The sequence below is a fragment of the Caenorhabditis briggsae genome (assembly GCF_000004555.2).
Source record: "Caenorhabditis briggsae complete genome, chrIV, whole genome shotgun sequence".
Taxonomy (NCBI): domain Eukaryota; kingdom Metazoa; phylum Nematoda; class Chromadorea; order Rhabditida; family Rhabditidae; genus Caenorhabditis; species Caenorhabditis briggsae.
Window position 1 is genome coordinate 14,463,369 of NC_013487.2, and position 21,197 is coordinate 14,484,565.

A 21,197-nucleotide genomic window follows, 5' to 3' on the forward strand; every position below is an offset into this window, starting at 1 on the left:
ATTTGCAGGTAATGGACAGTGCGGTGGTGGATGGCAACTCTCAGAATCAACCAACAAAACGTTTCGGTGAGCCTCGTCAAGGCGGTGGACCCCCGAAACGACGTCGTGGACCATTGGGAATCGATGCTTTCGATCAATACCGTACCCGTCGATCGATGCGCGGAAGCTCCGCCTCCTCGGATATTTCTGATTTTTCGGTGTCTTCTGGAGACGAGTTATTGATTGATTCGAGGGAGGGGACGCCTGGAACAAGTGGAGCCAGTACTCCATCATCGGATTTTGAGAATCTACAATTGGAGGAGATGGATACGGTAGAACAGTTGACACGGAATTTGAATGATTTCGAGGAAATGCGAGGGAGAGATGTTAATATTCAAGCTGTGGAGGTGAGTGGTGGAAATTGGCTGAAAATGGGGAAAATTGACCAAAAACTAGTTAAAATAGCTTAAAACTGACCTAAAAATCACTAAAAATGGTCCTAATTTTAGCCATAATTAGCTGTAAATTTCCATAAAATAAGGCTGAAAATTCGTAGATTTTGGACCGATAATTAGCTGAGAATTTGTCAAAAAAAGCCAAAAATAGCTAGATTTTGGACCAAAATTGAGCTCAAAATAGCTAAAAACTGATCTTTTCTGGCTGAAAATTTGAGAAAAAAATTGCCAAAATTGTCGCAATTGGTCAAAAATCAACTGAAAATGATCGAAATTTGAGTGAAAAATGCTGAAAATGTGCTCTAAATTGTCCTAAAAAATGTCTTAAAATCACCCTAAACTGGTAATTTTTCTTAAATTTCTCTAGAATTCTCCGATTTGAAAAATGTCTGAATTTGGCTGAAAATGGATGTGAAATGACTTGATATTTTGCTAAAAATGGTTTAAAATGGGCTTGAAATTAGCATAACATCGCTTAAAATAGGTCAAAATGGTCCAATATAAGCTAAAAATGACTTAAAATACCTCAAAATTGGTCTAAAATGGTTCAAAATGAGTCTTAAAATAGCCTAAAATGGCTTAAAATGATCCAAAATTAGCCTGAAATGGCTGAAAATAACTCAAAATGTATCTAAAATGTCTTTAAAATGACTTAAAATTAACCAAAAATTGGTTTAAATGGCATTACATAGCTCAAAATTGGTCTAATATGGCTTGAAATGAATCAAAATGAGCTAAAAATGACTTAAAATAGCTTTAAAATGGCTTAAAATGACTTAAAATAGCTCAAACTATATCTAAAATGGCTTAAAATTGGTCTAAAATGGACCAAAACGAACCTAAAATGACCGAAAATCATAATTTTTCAAATTTTCAGCCCCCAGCTGTTGCTCCAGCTCCACCAGCACCGGCTGAAATTCTCACCGATCAGGAGGTCCTAACTCGCAAAATTCGAATCGGAACGATTGTTCGAAAACCGGCGAATCGTGAGTTTTTGGTTTTTTTATCTAGAAAAATCTGAAAATATCTGAAATCTGAAATTTTCAGATTTTTTGAAAAAAAAATCAAAAAATTTTTTTTTCAATTTTTCAAAAACGATTTTTAGTATACAAATTAGCTGAAAAATCTGAATTTCGATCATTTACAGCCCATTTTCAGCAATTTTCAGGCAAATTTCACTTTTTCAGACCGCGCCTACGACGAAATTATGATATTGGCTGGTGGAAATTGTCAAGAGTCGATTCTAATCCGTCATGCTCTTCGCGAATCGCAACGTTTCAAGCTTAAAATGTTGACTGAAAAGTTGGAGGAACGTCTGAGATCGATTGGCTGATTTATAACGATTTTTATTGATTTTTATGAATTTTTCCGGTTTTTTCCCCATTAAGCGTGTTATTTTTTGTCTTAAAATCTTTTTTTTTCCGTTTTTTGTATTTATTCAACTGTAATTCATAATTTTATTTTTTATTCGTGTTTTTAGCTAAAAAATGAGATAAAGAAGTGGGAATTTTGCCTTTTTTCTTCAAATTCCTATTTAAACTCGCGCGCAAAAGAGAGGTGGCCGTGGCCGCGAGGCGCCTCTTAGTCCACCACCTCGTGTACTCCTCTCGGGAAAGAGGGGAATATGAATTTTCTCAGCACTTTTCGCTGGTTTTCTATTGATTTTCCCGACGAAATCAATGATTTCTTTTGGGAAAATTGATTTTTTGAGGTGTAAATCATCAGTTTCATCGTATTTAGCATTAAAAATAACCTAAAAATAGGGAATTTCTGTTGGAAATTCGGTTTTTTCTCGAGAAATTTGAAAATTGTGTCAGAATTTGAATTTTTCCCGTTTTTCCATTGAAATTGTCTATTTTTCCAAAATTTACATGTTTTCCGGTCATTATTTTCAGATTTGTCGCAGAAAAATACCCTAGAATGTTGGAAAATCAATATTTTTCGAATTCGAAATTTTCCCAATTTTTTAAATGAACTTTCTAGAATTTTCGCCTGTTTTATAATGCTTTTATCGTAAATTTCACATTTTCTCCAATTTTCATCTGAATTCGTCCATTTTCCCCCGATTTTCAAAAATATGTAAATATTGATATTTTTCGATATTTTTCAGTTTTTTTTCATTGAAATCGTATTTTTGTGCAATTTTGAATTGCAATTTTACCCTTTTTTTGTGTTCAACTTGAAAATTTTTTCCAATTTGCAGCATGCCAAAGTACTATTGCGACTACTGCGACACATTTCTGACGCACGACTCGCCGTCGGTGCGAAAAACACACAACGGGGGAAGGAAGCACAAGGATAACGTTAGAATGTTCTATCAGGTAGGATTTTCCTGGATTTTAAGGTAAAATATCCCAAAAAATTCGAAATTTTCCAGAAATGGATGGAAGACCAGGCGCAGAAGCTCGTCGATCAGACTGCGAGAGCATTTGCCACGAATCGAGTGAGTTTTCATTGATTTTTAGCTGAAAAATGACCCAAAATTGATAGATTTCGACCTAATTTTGCTATTTTTGACCTAAAAACTATCAAAAATCGCTAATTTCCAGATGCACGGCGCGGTGCCACGTACAACGATGGGAATGGCGCCGGTGCCACCGGTTGGTCACCATCCGATGATGGGCGGTCCACCAGGAATGCCAATGATGGCGCCACGTCCGTTCCCAGGACCGCCAGTTGGATTTCCGGGAGCTCCAGGGGTAGGTTTGGTGCCTAAATGGCTGAAAAGTGATAGATTTGGACCAAATTGAGCAAAAAATTGCTCTAAATTGACATATTCTAGCTGAAATTGACCCTAATCTATGTAGAAACTCATGTTGGTACTTCTGGGCAGTAGCAAAATTTTAATTTTCCTTAATTTTTGATATTTTTTGGTTGATTTTCATCAAAAATGGCTCTAACAAAGTCGAAAATCCGGCATTTTAAGCATAAAATGACCCTAAATTGGCCAAAAATAGACTAAAAATTACTATAAACTATCAAAAAATTGGCTCTAAAAAGTCTATAAATTCATCAAAAATTGTCGAAAAACATGCAAAATTGCTGAAAAATTGCTTAAAATTGACCGATTTTCGGAAAAATCAGATTTTGGTACTGCCCAGCAGTAGTAGAGTCCTTTTTTCTTCTTAAATTATCAAGGAATTTCTGAAAATCACTGTAAAAAGCCGTTTAAAAGTTGAAAATAGCTCAAAAAACCCAAAAAATGTTGATAATTAGCGTCTAGTTGTCCTAGAATTGTCTGAAAAATGCTTAAAATGATACAAATTTTGCTTTATATGGTCCAAAAATTGAATAAAATGACTTTTAAAAAACTGAAATCGGTCCACAATTAATCTAAAATTGCCAAAACCCCACAAAAAATGGCCCAAATCTTTGTAAAAATCTATTTTGGTACTGCTTGGCAGTAGCAAAACATGAAAAAGCAGTACCAAAATGCGATTTTGCTACTGCTGGGCAGTAGTAAATTTCCCATTTTTCACCGATTTTCAAAGTTTCTGCATTCATTTTGTTGCTCTAAAGGCCGGAAATGCCATTTTCCAGCTTGCTCCATTCCCTGGACCACCAATGGGACTCGCCGGACCACCGGGAATGCCACCAATGATGCCACGCCCACCGCAGCAATTCCGTCCAATGTGAAATCTGAAACTCTTCGTCTGAAAATCTCAATTCTTCTAATAATTTATCGAATTCCCTTCCTTTTTTTCTGTCACTTTTGTTGTAATAAAAATGTCTTGAATTTTCAATTTTTACACATTTTTTCAGATTTTTTTTTGAGTTTTTCGATGTCGTGAAGTGCATGGTGTGACTATCTAATTTTTATTGAGTTTCCACTTTTCTAATATTCTAAAAATCCTAAAAACAGATGGACTCCCAACCAACAGCAGAGGAGGCGGCACTTCGTCGAGAGATCGTCAAAACGTTTCAGATACACGCGTTTGAGCTGAAAAAGTGAGAAAAATGGCTCGAAATTGAATTTTGAGCGATTAAAAAGCTTGAAATGATACAATTTTGGCTAAAAATAGTCTTAAAATAGCCGAAAATGACCCAAATCCGTGTCAAAATCCATTTTGCTACTGCTTAGCAGGTGTAAATTGAAGTTTTGGTACTGCTTAGCAGTAGCAAATTATGAGAAAGCAGTACCAAAACTCGATTTTGCTACTGCTAAGCAGTAGCAAATTTCCCATTTTTCTTTAATTTTCAAATTTTTGCCTTAATTTTGTTGCTTTGAAAGCTGTAGAAGGCAATTGTCGACTAGAAAATCTCAAGCTTGAACTTATTATCACTGGAAATTTTGATTTTCAGCGCAAACATTCACTTGAAGAATTTTTTTTTGAGTTTTTGGTATTTTTCGACGAATTTCTCTGAAATTTTTTCGAGAAAACCGATACCTGGCTGTAAATCCAACGATATCCGCTTTTTTCAGCAATTATGACGGAATTTATCAAAAAAAATCAACTGTAACTTTGGATTTTGGTACTGCTTAGCAGTAGCAAAAGTCAATTTTGGTACTGCCAGGCAGTAGCAAATTTCCCATTTTTCTCCGATTTTTTCCATTTTTGCTGTACTTTTAAGTAGAAAAAGACAATTTATGACAAGAAAATCCAAGTTTTGAGCCTATTATCACTAGAAAAATCGATTTTTAACACAAAATATCAACTAAAAAGCATTTTTCTGATATGATATTCCGCTCAAAAATTGAGTTTTTCGACGTTTTTTGGTTGATATTCCAGATGAAATAAACAGGAATATGATGTTTTTGCAGTGAAAAATCCAAAATTTCAGTTAATTTTCGAGAAAATAAGCTAAATGTTCGATTTTGGTACTGCCGGGCAGTAGTGCAAAAGTCGATTTTGGTACTGATAGGCCATACCAAAATTGAAATTTTTAGACGATTTTCAATGTTTTTGCACTATTTTTGTTGCTTTAAGAGCCGGAAAGGGCTATTTTCAAATAGGAAATCTCAATTTTGAGCTTTTTATTATGTGGAAGTTGGATTTTCAGCTTTAAAAATGACCTAAAAACGATTTTTAATGAGTTTAGGGTAAAAATATGTATTTTTCGATATTTTTGGTTGGTATTTGAGACACTGGAAACCGAAATATGCAGTTTTTAAAGAGAAAATTCAATTTTCCTGGTAATTTTCCAGAAAAAAACGTCTCAAAATTCAATTTTGGTACTGCTAGGCAGTAGCAAATTTCCCATTTTTCTTCAATTTTCAAAGTTTTTGCCTTAATTTTGTTGCTTTGACTGCTGTAAAAGGCAATTTTTGAATAGAAAATCTCAAGCTTGAGCTTATTATCACTGGAAATCGTATTTTTCAGCGCAAAAATTCACTTGAAAAATTTTTTTGAGTTTTTGGTACTTTTCGACGAATTTTTCTGAATTTTTTTCAAAAAAACACATCCCTGGCTGTAAATTCAACGACTTCGGCTTTTTTCAGCAATAATGACCGCATTTATGAAAAAATCAACGGAAATTAAGGATTTTGGTACTGCTGAGCAGGTGTAAAATGAGATTTTGGCATACTTGTAAAATTCCGGGCCGGGCCGGGCCTGAGGAAATTTTGCGGGCCCGGCCCGGAAGGCCCGGTGTCAAAAATTCTGTATTTTTGAGCCAAATTTTGAGCTCTCAATATAATTTTTTCCATTTTTTTTTTCGTATTTCGGACTGTTTGTCTGTTTGATCAAAAAGTATCAACAAAACTCGAAAAACAATTTTTTGGTCGAAAAAAATCACATAAGGGTCCCCCCTTATGTATTTTTGAAAATTTAGAAACTAGTGAAATGACGGGCCTCCGAAATTTCGGAAAAAGCCCGGCCCGGCCCGGCCCGGCCCGTTACAAGTATGGATTTTGGTGCTGCTTAGCAGTAGCAAAGTTCCCATTTTTCTCCGATTTTCTTCATTTTTGCCTTAATTTTGAACATTTTTGGTTGATATTCCAGATGAAATGAACAGGAATATGATGTTTTAGCAGTAAAAAAAATCGAAAATTTCTGTTTATTTTCGAGAAAATAGTGTGAAAGTTCGATTTTGGTACTGCTGGGCAGTAGTAAAATCGAAAAGTGCTACTGCTGGGCAGGTGCAAATTTCCCATTTTTCTCAGATTTTCAAAGTTTTTGCATTAATTTTGTTGCTTTAAAAACCGGAAATGACAATTTATGATCCGAAAATATCAGTTTTGAGCTGTTTATCATTGTGAAATTAATTTTTCACACATTTTCTTGCAGAGAAGCCGTGAAATTGTGTGTGAAACTGTTTCTGGAGCACGACAAGGATACTCGCAAGAAATGGACGAACAAAATGATCGAGCTGCTCAAAAAGCAGACATGTTAGTAGAAAATTTCAGCGATTTTCCGCCTAAATTTGTTATTTTTTTCCAGTACAATCCTCATTGATCAGCGAAGAGCTGATTCGAGAGACGTTTCGGCAGTGCAAATCGAAAGGATCACAGGATGCGTGAGTTTTCAGGGAAAATGAGCTGAAAATTCGGAATTTTCTGGAAAAATTGTCCCAGGCAGTGTAAATTTTGGTTTTCAGCGGAAAATTGCTCAACGTCTTCGACGCCTTCTCCCTTCACGCCTACGATTTTGAGCCGGAACTCGGGAAAATGGTTTTGAGGTGATTTTTGGGGCTTAAAACTAGCTTTTGCGAGTCGGAAAGTGTCGTTTTTGAGATTTTAGACCGAAGAATTGGTTTAAAAACGAAGAAAACGGCAAATTTGACACTATCGGGCAGTAGCAAAATTTAGTTTTGGTACTGCTTTATCAGATTTGGCTACTGCCAAGCAGTACCAAATTCTGATTTGTTTCAAAAACCGGCCAATTTTAAGCCAATGTTCAGCAGTTTTGTGTTATTTTAAGCTGAAATCGGGCAATTTTGTACGTTTTTTGACAATTTCGATAAGTGTATAGATCATTTTTCAGTCATTTTTCTATAGCTTTAAGGTAATTTTTAAGCTATTTTTGGTCAAATGCTTTATTTTGATATATTTAGGGTCATTTTTAGTTGTTTTTTCGCCAATTCCATACTGTTTGGGTTCAGTTTCAGTCTTATTTTGGTCCAAAATCTACTAAATTCTGGCTTATTTTAAGATTTTACTACTGCCCAGCAGTACCAATTTCAGAAATTTCCACTTTTCTATTCATTTCCAGCCGAATTTTTCAGAATTTTCTGCGAAAATAAGCTTAAAATTGAGTTTTTCCAATCAAAAATCGTCTTTTCGGAGCAAAAATTGGTCCAAAAACTCGAAGAATTGAAGGAAATGGAAGATTTGACACTGCCGGGCAGTAGCGAAATTGGATTTTGGTACTGCTTTTTCGTGTTTTGCTACTGCTAAGCAGTACCAAAATAAAAATTTTAGACAAATTTTGCTTATTTTCGATCATTTTGAATTAAACACTTTGAAAAATCTGAAATTTCCAGCTGTAAAAGTTGTTGAAAACGCTGAAAATCTTAAATTTCGTGTTTATAGCTGAAAATTCGATTTTGGTACTGCTTTTTCGTATTTTGCTACTGCTGAGCAGTACCAAATTTCATTTATTCTCTCAAATTTTGACTCAATATCATCAAAATTTTCAAATTTCTCCGACTACAAACTACGATCATTTCCAGAAAAGCCACGCCCACCCTGGCCGCCGATTCATCGTCATTCTCCCATGCGGCTCGTCAACGATTCCTTCTCGTCAAACAACGTGCCGCCCGTTGTGCGTCGCTCAAAAATTTCAAATTTACGACTTGTGAGATTCTGAGCGCCTCGACGAAAACGCTGAAATCTGTGGTGGTCCTCGGGATGTTGACTCAGCAAAAAGTGAGTAAAATGGCTCAAATTAACCCAAAAATGTGGAAAATTTGCGTTAAATTGTCCTAGAATTACCTGAAAAACGCTTTGAATAACTCAAATTTCGTTTTAAATTGTCCAAAATTAGCCTACAATGGCTTCAAAATAGCTGAAATTCGCCAAAAAACCACACAAAATACCCAAATCTTTGTAGAAATCCATTTTGGTACTGCTCAGCAGTAGTAAAATCCATTGTGCTGCAGCTGGGCAGGTGCAAAATTCCCATTTTCTCCGGTTTTCAAAGTTTTCGCATCAAATTTGTTGCTTTTAAAGCCGGAAAACACAATTTTCGAATGGAAAATCCCATTTTTGAGCTCATTATCACTGAAAAATTTTATTTTCGACACAAAAAATCACCTCAAAAAAAATTTTTTTTTCGAATTTTCGATATTTTTTACACGAAAAAGCGAATATCTAGATGTAAATCCAACGATTTCCGCATTGTTTCAGCAAAAAAATGACCGAAATGGTACAAAAAATTGACGAAAATCTTGGATTTTGGTACTGCTAAGCAGGTGCAAAATGGAATTTTGGTACTGCCCGGCAGTGTCAAATTTACCATTTTTCTCCGATTTTCGAAGTGTTTGCATCAATTTTGTTGCTTTAAAAGCCGGAAAATACGATTTTTAATGGAAAATCTCAATTTTGAGGTTGTTATAACTGGAAAAGTTGATTTTCAATACAAAAATTCATCTAAAATCCATTTTTTTTTTCGGTAAAAAATGTGTTTTTCGAAATTTTTCGGTAGATTTTCGGGGTAAAATTATCCGAAATATCATGTTTTTAGATGAACAACAGAATTTCCAGTTAATTTTCAAGAAGAAACATCTGAAAATTCAAAGTTTCAAACAAAATTTTACAGCTCGATTTGCAGCTCGAAATGACCTCATTTTCACAGAAATGTTTCCAAAACGAATTAAAGACAAAAAATGACTGATTTATTCAGAAAAAAATCACAAAAAAACGAATTTTGGATCTTAAAAACCTCAAAAATAGACTCAGAATTTTGGTCTGAATTTCAAATTTTCAAGTTTTTCGAAATTTGAACAAAAAAGCGAAAAATGACTGTCAATTCCGGGTTAAAATAAAGCCTATTTTTCACAAAAGACCATGAAAATTCGAAATTTGGGCTTCAAAAAATCATAAAATATCGAATTTTGGGCGCCGGAAATCCCAAAAATTCATAAAAATTCAAAATTTGGACTCCAATAACACCCAAAAAAAATCATTAAAAAAAAAGATTTTGCTTCATTTTGGTACTGCTGAGCAGTAGCAAATCATGAAAATGCAGTACCAAAATGTCATTTTGCTACTGCTGGGCAGTACCAAAATTTCATTTTTCTCCAATTTTCAAAGTTTCTGCGTCAATTTTGTTGCTTTAAAAGCCGGAAAATACGATTTTTGCATGGAAAATCTCAAGTTTGAGGTTATAATCACTGAAAATTTCAATTTTCAACCCACAAAATCACTGTTTTCAGGCCGACTGCTACCATATCGAAGATCTATCGGGGTCGATTGAAGTGGAATTCAAAGAGGACACCAAATTCCATCATGCCCTCTTCCATGAGCACTCCATTGCGATTTTTGAGGGAAACTTCGAGAATTCAGTGCTAAAAGTCAATGAAGTGGCAATGGTACCCGTGGAATCCGCGGAAACGACACGAAAAGAGCTCAGTTCGAATGAGAATTGGTTTGGAGGAGAGGACAAGGTTGGAAATGCGATTTTTGAGCTAAAAACGGTCCAAAAATCAAGAAAATCGAGTCATTTTGAGCCGAAAATGCTCTTTTTTGACCTGAAATTCGTCAAAATTGGCCTAAAATCGATAGATTTCGATCTAAATTGACCCATTTTTGACTGAATTTGAACCGAAAAATGCTCTAAAATCACACAAATAACCTAATCTCGACCAAAAATTGGTCCAAAATATCGTTTTCAACCTCTAGCAGATTTTAAAAATGCCTAATTAGCTCATAATCGACCAATTAACAATAATTTTCAGATCGCCTTCAGATGCAGTGAACGTCTTCGATCGGCACTGGCGAAACAGGAGGATACATCGATTATCTTCTTATCAGATGTCTTTTTGGATGATATGAAGGTGAATCTGAAATTTTCAGCCTAAAAAAACGCTGAAAATCTGAAAAATTCCAAATTTTGAAAATTTTTGAAAAATTCCAAAAAAAAATTTGTTTTCAATTTTTGGAATTTTTTCCCAAATTCCCTGTTATCAGCCAATTTCGGGTCGTGATCTCAATTTTTATCAGAATTTTGTGATTTTGAAATTTTTGGACTTTTTGAAATTTTCAGCCTAAAAAAACGCTGAAAATCTGAAAAATTCCAAATTTTTGAAAAAATTTTTTTAATTTTTGAAATTTTTGAAATTTTTTTGCAGATTCCTCATTTTTAGCTCATTTCAGGTCGTGATATCAATTTTTATCAGAATTGGAAGATTTGGAAAATTTGAAATTTTCAGCCAAAAAATCACTTTTTTTTTCCAAAAATCTGTAATCTTTTCCAGACAATGCGTGCACTGAACAAACTGCTGATAGGATACAAGGATCAGCCACCGATCGCTATTGTCCTCTGTGGCAATTTCTGTTCCCGTCCCCGTCAAACGGATACAATCGATCTGTTGGATCGGGGTTTCCGATATTTGGCCAATCAATTACAACAAATGAAAAAGGAATACGAAAAGACGCAGTTCATTTTTGTACCCGGACCAGACGATCCGTTTGTCGATTTGGTACGAAAATTGGCTGAAAATTGGCTGAAAATGATCTGACATTATGAGGAAAATCGGGGAAAATGAGCCAAGAATGAGAATATTTTGATTTAAAAAAAAAGAAGTTTTGGTTCTAAAATACTGATGTTTGGCTTGAAAATATTGATTTTTTGCTTCGAAAATTAAAGTTTTTGGCTTGAAATTACAGATTTTTGACATAAAAATATGGAATTTCAGTCTGAAAAACTCAAAATGTGAGAAAACATGCAAATTTTCAAAAGCGCTGAAATTCCAAAGCACAAATTTCAAGCCAAAATCTTCAAGTTTGAGCTGGAAATTTGTGATTTTTAGGTCTAGAAAAGCTGAAAATTTGATTTTTGCAAATTTTAAATTTTGAGAAGTCGGAAAATTTTCAAAAATCTGAAATTCTGCAATTTTCAAAGTTTGTAAAATTGCGAAACTGTTAAAATTTCAAAAATATAAAAAGTTCGAAAATCGGAAGATTTCAAAGAATTTCAATAATAAATTTTCGATTTTTCTTTTTTTTTTTTGAATGTTTGAAATTCGCAGATTTTTCGGTGTTTTTTGGGCCAAAAACCACAATTTTCATTCATTTTTTTTTCACAATTTTGAATCATTTTAGACCTATTTTTCCCCAGATTTTCATCAATTTTTATCAATTTTTGTGATTTTCAGGTATTGCCCCGCCCCCATCTGCCATCCCTTCTCTTCAAACACGTCTCGCCAATCATCTCGGCGACTTTCGCCTCGAATCCGTGTCGAATTCAGTTTGCCAGTCAGGAAATTGTCGTTTTTCGAAACGATTTGATTAAGAAAATGTGCAGGTGATCGATTTTTTTTTCAGAAATTTCTGGAAAATTCCAGCCAAAATTTGAAATTTTTTTGAAAAAAATTGGAAAAAATTTTTTTTCAAAAAATCTTTTTTTGTCTTTTAGAGAGAAAATACAGATTTTTTAAAAATATTTTTCAGCTCCATTCAGCTGAAAATTTGTGAAAAATTGCAGATTTTTTTTTTGTTTTTTTGAGGATTTTTGAGAGTTTTGGAACAGCTGAAAAGTGTACGAATTTCTTAAGGGGGACACCTGGAATTTTTGAAAAATGATGTCAGATTTTTGAAAATTCTGTTAATTAGGCAGAGCCTTAATTGGGTAATTAACTTGGGCAATTAGGAAAACTTTGGAATTTTTTCAAAAATATTTTTTTTTCGAGTTTTCAAAATGTCCCCAAAGCCAAAAAAAAAGAGTCATGATAACTTATCAATGATAGTTATAGCACATTGAGGGAAATGTTTAAAAATTTTGAAAAAAGAAAATTTTGATTTTTGAAATTTTCAGAATTTTCGAAATTTTGAATTTCCAGACACTCGATCAACTCCATCACCGTCGAATCGATTTCATCGAGATATGCGAGAAGCATTTTGAGTCAGGTAATGCTGAGCAATCTGAAAATTTGGAGACATCTGGACACACAGATTCACAGAAAACTACATTTTTAGATGATAAAATTGTCTGAAAATCTTTAAAATGTGATATATTAGCTTAAAAAATGTATTTTGGCAGATTTTTGTGGTCCCTAAAACCTAAAATTTCAGATATTTAAAAAAAAAAGGTTTTTTTACAGAAAAATCACCTGTATTTTTGTTTTGGAACGAGAAAAATACTACAACATTTCACTATAAAATACTGATTTTTTGCTATTTTTAGCTTAGTTTTTTTGGCTGAAAATTTCTGAAAAAAATCTGAAATTTTTTTCAGATTTTTTGTTATTTCCAATCATCTGAAAAATTCAAGAAATTACGTAAAAAATGGATTTTTTGGCTGAAAATTTCAGATTTTTTTGCCTATTTTCAGAAAAAAAATTAAAATGCCGCAACCTTAAAATTTAAATGAGAATAATAATAATAATAATAAATTCCCACAAAGGGTAATAATATTCACCTGGAATAAAGAGGCTAAAGATAGATTCTGACTGAAAACTGGCTAAAAATAGAGCTGAAAATGACAAATTTCAGAGATTTTGAAAAATCTGAAACTTTCAAAATTCCAGAAAAAAACGATTTTAAAGGATTACCGTAAAACCTGTAATAGAAGCCCCCCTCTAAATTTCAACTTTAGGTCAATTTATCTCGATTACTGTAAGAGATAGCAAAACGTTGTCAACTGATAAAATGTTAGTGATAATATGATGAACATTTCATCAATTGATCACTTTTTGTTATCTCCTACAGTAACCGAGATAAATAGAGTCATAGAAGATTTGAAAAAAATTATTGCCAACTGATAAAATGTTCATCATATTATCACTAGTAGTTTATCAGTTGACACATTTCTGACATCTCTCATACGGACTAACAGTATTTTTGGTTCTACAGTAATCTCACAGCTCATTCTGTCATACTCTATGTTTTAAGGCTTTTTGGATTACTGTAGTTTTTCTGAAAAATTGAAAATTAGAAAAATCAAATTAATTTTCAGCAACACATTGTTTAAGACATCAAGAATCTAAATTTTTCCTTGTCTAGATACTAAAACACAAGTTTTCTGTTCTGATTTTCATAATTTTCAGAGATCATTCTGAGCGAAAATTGTGCTGAAAATGTGGAAAAAAATCTGAAAATCGAAAAAAAAATTTCCCCAAAAATGATTTTTTTTTGATTTTGAAAAAACTTTTAAAATTGAAAATTTTTGAAAAAAGCCAAAATTTCCAGAATTTCAGAATCTTTGGAATTCGAAAAATGGGATTTTCAGATTTTTCAAAATCCCAATTTTCAGGCCCATCTCTGCCCCCTGCCCCAACACATCACTCCAATTCTGGCTGATTTCTCTCACTGTCTGAGTCTCCACCCTCTGCCGGATCTCCTGATCTCTGCCGATCGATTTGAGACATTCCAGGAGAAAGTGGTTGGAACGGAGACGATTGTCTCGAATCCTGGATCGTTTGCACGCTCTAACTACACATTCCATGTCTATTATCCTGCTCAAAACCGGATCGAAGCATCACAAATTCCGAATAGTGAACTTATTGATGAATTTGTACCTTATTGATTGAAAATTGGAGCAAAAATGAGCAAAAAAGAAGCATTTTGAAGGGTTTTATGGCGAAAAATTGCTTAAAAATGGCTAAAATCAGCCTAAAAATTGAAAATTTCAAATTTTAGAAAAAAAAAATTTTGCTGAAATTTTTTAAAAATTTGGCTGAAAAAATCGATTTTTGAGTTTCTTTTTTTTTTCGGGAATTTGGCTGAAATTTTGAATTTTGGCTGAAAAATCGGTTTTAAAGTTTTTTTGTGATTTTCCCCAACTTTCCCCCAATTTTTAATGTAATTTTCCCAATCTACAGTAATCTATAATACAGTACCCCCTTTTTTCTACAGTAATCCTCAATTTCTCATTTCTATCACTCTACAGTAACACTGTAATAATGATTGATTCATTTTCCCCAATCTACAGTAATCCTTGAGTTTTCAATTTTTGTTCCAATTGCTCATTCCTTTTGAACTACAGTATCTCTTTTTTTCCACATACAGTAATCTCGTGAATTTTTCATTTTGTCGAATAAAAATGATTTTCAGAAAAAAAATCATTTTTTTGCAGAAATTCAGAATCTCAAAAATCAGAATTTTTGCAAAATTTTCTTCCAGAAAAACTTCCAGAAAACGTTTTTTTTTCGAATTTCGAAAAACAATTTCAGCTGGGCGTTTTCGAATTTTCAGATTTTCAGATGACGTTTTTTTTTGGCTTAAAATGATGTGATGAAAAAAAAATAGAGGAAAAAATTAAAAATTCAAGAATTACGAAAAAACAGGTGAAAAGTTGTTTTTAGGGGAGGATAAAAGGGGCGGAGCCTATTTGGGAAGTATAAAAATTTCGATTTTTCGAGAAAATTTCGTTTTTATAGCGCCACGAAAACTACAGTAAATGAAAATGGATTTTTAAAAATTATAATTTTTTTTCGAAAATTTTTGAAACAGTAATTTTTTTGGAAACTTAAAAATGACTAAATTTTAAACAGCTGAAAGTCGCCAAACTTGTCTGAAAACTTCTTTTTTAAGTTAAAAAATTGCCGTTTCAAAAATTTCCAAAAACAAAATCCTTTTCTTTCAAATTGCTAATGTTTTTCCCTTAAAACGTAATTTGACGACTTGTTTTACTTGATTTGTCAGATTTTAGAAATTCTGAAATGTCCAAATTTTCACACAAAAATTTGAAAAAAAAAACGAAAACATTTTACGGGAAACACTCTAATAGAAGGTCAGCCAAACCGTCAAGTTTGAGCTCATTTATCTCGGCTCCTGTGAAAGATATCAAAAAGTTGTCTACTGATAAAATGTTTGCCATATTATCACTAATAATTTGTCAGTTTTCAAATTTTTGTTATCTTCTACAGTAACCAAGGTAATTGAGCTCTCCTAAATAAAGTTTTGGCCAAATTTTCTGTGTTTCCTGGAACTTTTGTTAGTTGTTGTAGTGTTGCTCTTGTTTAAAAATGTCGAATCTGACTAATTTTGAATTTTGTGATACCGAAATTTTGAAACAGCACTTTTTTCTCCAGAAATTTTGATAATTGAAACTTTGACTCAACTTACCTCGATTTCTATTAAAAATATCAAAAACCTGTCAACTGATAAAATGTTTATTATCATATCAGCAATATTTTATCAGTTGACCACTTTATGATATCTCTCACATCAACCGAGATATAGGGGTTCAAAGTTGACGGTTTAAGTGGCTCTCCAAGTGGAGTATGACAGTTTTACGATCGGCTTATCTCGCTTCGTTAGACGTGTATCAAAAAGTTGTCAACTACAAAATTAAAGCTTCATTCATGTTCAGTACTCTCTGAAATTTTCAGACAAAATGAATGATTCCAAACCACTTTCGCAGAACTTTGAAGGTGACCGCTTTTCACTGAAAAATCCCAATTTCGCCATATTTTTTGAATTATTCAAAAAAAAGTATGCACAGTTTCAACGAAAAATTGAAATTCAAATTCGGAAAAATCCAAAAAAAAAATGAAAAAGTGAATTTTATTTAAAGGCGCATGCGCCTGAAATTAATAATTTTTTAGTTTATTTTTCTCGATTTTTGATGCTTTTTGCTCATTTTTATCGTTTTTGTCCGAAGTTCGTGCTATTTTTGTCGAAATCGGCTAAAATTAACGATTTGGAAGCTTTAAATCGAAATAATTACTGTTTCAAACAATTTTTCTGATTTTTTTGAAATTAAAAAAAATTTTAAACCTATTTTATCTTGGTTGCTGTAATAGATATCAAAAAGGGGGCCAGACAGCAAAAATTTCGGGGGCAATTTCAGGGGGCGTGCATTCTGACGTCGCGGTGTTCGCACCTAAAGCACGCAATCTCACGCGCAAACATTTTTTTTTTTATTTCCCGACTTTATTTTTTCAATTTTTAACGATTTTAAACATTATAAAAGCTCTTTTTTCTTATTTATTATAAAACCCATATAAAAGAGAATTTTTCATGTAAATTTCAAGTTCAATCGGCCGATTATTCTGCCAGTGGCCGGTGTTTTCTATAGACATGTCGTATGCATGCGAAACAACTATTTTCTCTCCGATAACCGTTTCTTCACCGTTCCTAGTTATTTCTTCTCGTTGTTACTCTGGAAATAAAAAAATGTTTTATGACTGGGATTTTCAGAGACGACTCCTCATCTACTGCTATCTTCGCCTTCCGACGACGAACCATGCACGAGAATGTTTTTAATTCTGTGATTTTTTTTCAATTGTTAGGTCCCTTTCTAAGAATTGATTGTAGTTTTTTTTTCATAATTTATTTGTTAACATAATAAAACACATATTTTTTCATTTTCAACTAATTTTGATATCACGGAGCTAGGCCTTGGCGGCGCGCTGGTAGCCCTTCAGAAATTCCGAGTTCAAAAAGTTCAATCCCAAAGAAACAAGAGAAGAAAAAAGTAAAAACACTAGCAGGGATTGAACCTCTGACCTTCCGAATACTAGCGTAGAACGTACCCACAACACTACGCGTGTAAGAGGCGAACACATCGTTTTTGTGTATTATGAAGCGACGCCGCAGCAGCAAGCGTGTGAAGAAATTAGGGTGACAAAAAAGAGCATTTTTTCGTCGGGGATGTGTTTTTTTCAGTTTTTAAGTACATAGCTATATTTATACTTCAGAGTTACATCTTTTGATAAAAAAACAAAAATTTTGAAATTTTTGATGTCTCCCCTCCTTTAAAAATGTTCATCAAATAATCAGTAACTTTTTATCAGTTGACATCTTTTCGATATCTCTTACAGTAACCGAGATAAATTTCGTCAAAAAATTGCTGTTTCAAAACTTTCGAAATCATAAACCGTAAGAAAAAAACTACAAACTATACAAGTTGCTTGCTGATTTTTGAGCATTTTTGAGTCATATTTCTCTTTTATTCTTTTTTCCACGAATTCTGAATTTTCATGACGTGCATATCAGACGGCGTATATGAATACAGAAGTACTGGAAAGAGGAACAGGTGAATTTTTTGTATAAAAGAAAAGTTTCAGGGAAAAATTTCCTTTTTCTTCTTATTACGACTTCATGCTTTAAAAGTTTTTTTTAAAAATAAATAAAAAAGTTTGATTAAAGCCATCTTTCAAGTTTTTCAAGAGAGCGAGATTTCAAAAAAAAAACCTTCTAGAAATTTTAAAATCAACCTTCTAGAAACCTTCTAGAAATTTCAAAATTTTTTGAAGAAAAAAAAAGGAAATATAAATTATACCGTAAAACCTGTAATAGAAGGGCTCCGACACTGTCAAGTTTGAGCTCAATTATTTGGACTCCTATAAGAGATATCGAAAATGTGTCAACTAATGAAATGTCGCTGATATTATGATAAACAAATTATCAGTTGGCAACTTTTTGATATTTTTCACAGGAACTTAGAAAAATTGGCTCAAAGTTAAAGCTTGAAGGGCTTTCCTATTACAGCTTTTACGGTTTCTTACTGTTTCAATCAAAAATCATGAAAATTCGACTTTTGAAGATTTTTAGTCTTAATTTTTAGAAAAATCAGATTTCCTAGATTTGGTATTTTGAAACAGTAAAAAAACTGAATTTTTGAACTTTTGAAAAATCCAGTTTTAGATATTTCCGGGAACTTTTCTATATTAATGCAAAATAAATTCATCTATTTCATTTTTGAATTTTGAGTTTTTTTTCCGGAAATTTAATAAACAAAAACCATAATTAAGAAACTTCTGAAAATTTGAAGAAACACAATTATTGGGAATTTGGAAAAAAGTTGACAATTCAAAAATTTTTTACTGTTTCAATCAAAAATTATGAAAATTGAATTTTCTTAAAATTTTATTGCGTTGGCTATATTCACCCAAAAATAGTATTCTAGCAAAATTTTAGGCGCATTTTATGAATTTTCTAATTTCAAAAATCAGATTTTATTGATTAGATTTTTTGAAACAGTAACACATATAAATTAACTTTTCAGTTTCCTCCTAAAATTTCCATAAATTACAAATCTACAAATTTCTAGAAGGTTTTTGAATGTATTTTTGAATTTCTGCCAAATTTTGAAATTCTCAGTTTTTCATTATTTTCCAAAAACACCGCAAAAAATTATTGAAAAATGTTTATTTCAAAATTTAATAAATTATAGTTTGAAACAGTAAAAATTAAATTTTAGAGAATTCTAAAAATTGTTTTAAATTACTTTGAAAATTATAAATTTGTAGATAATTTGGAAAATCGCATTTATAGGATTTCAATTTTTGGGAATTTTAATTTTAAAAACTGAAAATTCAATTATTTTTTTACCGTTTCAATCAAAAATCATCAAACTTCGAATAAAAAATTTTAAATTCGCAATTTGCTGGCCCAATAAAAAACATTCTAACGACTTTTAGACAAAATTTATGAAATTTTCAGAAAAAAAATCAGATTTCCAAAATTCGAAAAAATGCAATTTTTTCATTTATTAAAGATTTTCAGAATCTATCTTAACTTCCTCATTGCTCATCAAAACACAGAAAACAACAAAAACTTCCTATAGTTATTTTTAAAAGTGTCATTTCAGAGAAGTTACTAAAAATAATTATCAACTATACACATAGAACAAACTTTGCATTCATTTTTTTTCATTGTTTTTTCAAATACGTGCGGATATGAAAATGAGTGGGGGCGCAAAAAGTGTATATGGTTATGTTTTTAGCTCAATGTTCTTTTCTTTTTCGTTCCAGGATTTTTGTGTCTCTCTGTGTTTCCTGAAATCCGGATGTCATTTCTTGTTAATTCCTGCTGTTTTCATTTTTGGGGTGAAGTTATTAAATTTGAAAACTATTGAGCTTACTATTCCGAAACTTTGAAACATCACTTTTTTTTCTCCAGAAATTTTGAAAATTGAAACTTTGACTCAACTTATCTCAATTTCTTTAAAAGATATCAAAAACCTGTCAACTGATAAAATGTTTATCATATTATCAGTAACATTTTATCAGTTGACAACGTTTTGGTATCTCTTACAGTAACCGAGATAAATTGGCTCAAAGTATGGTGGCACCATATCTGAGGTTTCGACTTTAAAAGCGGATTTTGATGACACAACTTCAAATCAATATATCTTGGCTACTGGGCCCACGATCCAAGGGTACGTCGAAAAAGGGTACATCGAGGGTACATCGAGTTCTTANGGTACATTGGTTCTGANGGTACATGGGATCTTAGACTGTAAGGCGTTTTAGCCTAAGCCTATAATTTTGAGCAGAAATCTAAATAGTATGTATAAAAATATTGATTGACTTTTTTTTGTCCACCTACATGTACCGAACAATCCAATGTACCCTTGGAACCAATGTACACTAAGAACTCGATGCACCCTTTTTCGATGTACCCTTGGATACTGGGCCTGGCTACTGTAAGAGATATCAAAAAGTTGTCAACTGATAAAATGTTTATCATATTATCAGAAATCATCTGACCACTTTTTGATATCTCTTACAGGAACCAAGGTGAACTAGGTGAAAGTTAACAGTGCTTTTCAGAATTTCAAATAAATTTAAACATTTTTTGAAACAGTAAATATGTATTTCCCCGTTTTCTTCAAAATGGATCCTTGTGTCTGTCTGTGCTTCTTGCCATCCGGATATCTGCCTTTTTGTTAATTTTTGCATTCTTCCATTCGGTTTGAAGTAATTGAATCTAAAAATGTTTCAAGTTTATGCTAAAATTTCGGATCAGCAATTTTTTGATTAAATTTATCTTCGTTACTGTGAAAGATAACAAAAAGTGATCAACTGATAAAATGTTTATCATATTATCAGTAACATATTATCAGTTGACAACGTTTTGGTATCGTTTATAGGACCTGAGATAAATTGGCTCAAAGTACGGTGGCACCATATCCGAGGTTTCGCTATTAAAAGGGGATTTTGATGACACAATTTCAAATCAATCTACTTCGGTTCCTGTGAGAGATAACAAACAGTGATCAACTGATAAAGTGTTTATCATAAAATCACAAACATTTTATCAGTTGACAACTTTTTGATATCTCTTACAGTAATCGGAATACAGTAACCAAGAAAAATGGGTTCGAATTTTCGAAAAAAAAATAATTTTTCAATTTTTTTTTTTGAAACAGTAATTCTGTTTTTTTTCCATTTTTCGTGCAAATTCATTTGGAAATTCTCAATATTTGAGACACACCAAAATAGACAAACTTTATCAAATTTTAGGGCTTCACTAAAACTAAAAATTTCCAAAATCCTAATCCCTAAATTGCCAAAATTTAGTAATAACATCAGTTACGGAATTCGCCTAGACGACTTTTGTAAGGTTTCCAAATCTTAGAAAATCTCGAAATTTCCTGTTTCCTGATGACCCGGAAACTTCTAGAAGCCCCATGCGTTTTCAGATCCGCCCCCACTTGGGTTCAAGCGAGGGGGTCAGAAAGCGCAGTAAATTTAGGAAAAATTCTAAATTCGCTGCCGAATTTCGTTGGCTGAGTTTCACAGTTTTAAATGAAGAAAAGCGCGCCTTGCAGCCAGTTGATTTTGAAGAAATAGATCATGATCTAGAGCAAACCCGCGTCCACTTTAAAATTATTAAATTTCTTTTGGCCTACGAGTTTGCTGGGGCGCGCTTTCTGACGCCCCTCGCTTGAACCCAAGCCCCCACTCGAAATTTTTGATCTAATTTTAGGG

At 32.7% G+C, this 21,197-nt stretch overlaps 3 protein-coding genes across 3 annotated transcripts in view; all 3 read left to right on the forward strand.

The window, feature by feature from the left end:
• Cbr-dic-1 overlaps positions 1 to 1,767 on the forward strand; it is a gene marked incomplete at both ends in the record, with an annotated part of 12,384 nt that extends 10,617 nt beyond the window's left edge. The window contains 3 exons of the mRNA XM_045236195.1: positions 9 to 386; positions 1,312 to 1,420; positions 1,622 to 1,767. Coding sequence (XP_045096831.1) covers positions 9 to 386; positions 1,312 to 1,420; positions 1,622 to 1,767 — 633 coding nt within the window. The remainder of the gene's footprint in view (positions 1 to 8; positions 387 to 1,311; positions 1,421 to 1,621) is intronic.
• Positions 1,768 to 2,638: 871 nt separating this feature from the next.
• Positions 2,639 to 4,070, forward strand: CBG19656 (the record flags this gene model as incomplete). Its single annotated transcript, XM_002634627.1, has 4 exons — positions 2,639 to 2,755; positions 2,812 to 2,877; positions 2,984 to 3,133; positions 3,975 to 4,070. 4 exons carry the CDS (start codon positions 2,639 to 2,641, stop codon positions 4,068 to 4,070), a joined length of 429 nt encoding a protein of 142 aa, XP_002634673.1.
• Positions 4,071 to 4,296: 226 nt separating this feature from the next.
• Cbr-pole-2 lies at positions 4,297 to 14,059 on the forward strand (the record flags this gene model as incomplete). The annotated part of the gene is made up of 11 exons (XM_045236196.1): positions 4,297 to 4,382; positions 6,662 to 6,762; positions 6,815 to 6,890; positions 6,972 to 7,052; positions 8,046 to 8,241; positions 9,750 to 9,980; positions 10,272 to 10,370; positions 10,791 to 11,015; positions 11,691 to 11,839; positions 12,375 to 12,441; positions 13,787 to 14,059. The coding sequence occupies 11 exons, from the start codon at positions 4,297 to 4,299 to the stop codon at positions 14,057 to 14,059; spliced, it is 1,584 nt and encodes a 527-aa protein (XP_045096832.1).
• Positions 14,060 to 21,197: the final 7,138 nt, after the last annotated feature.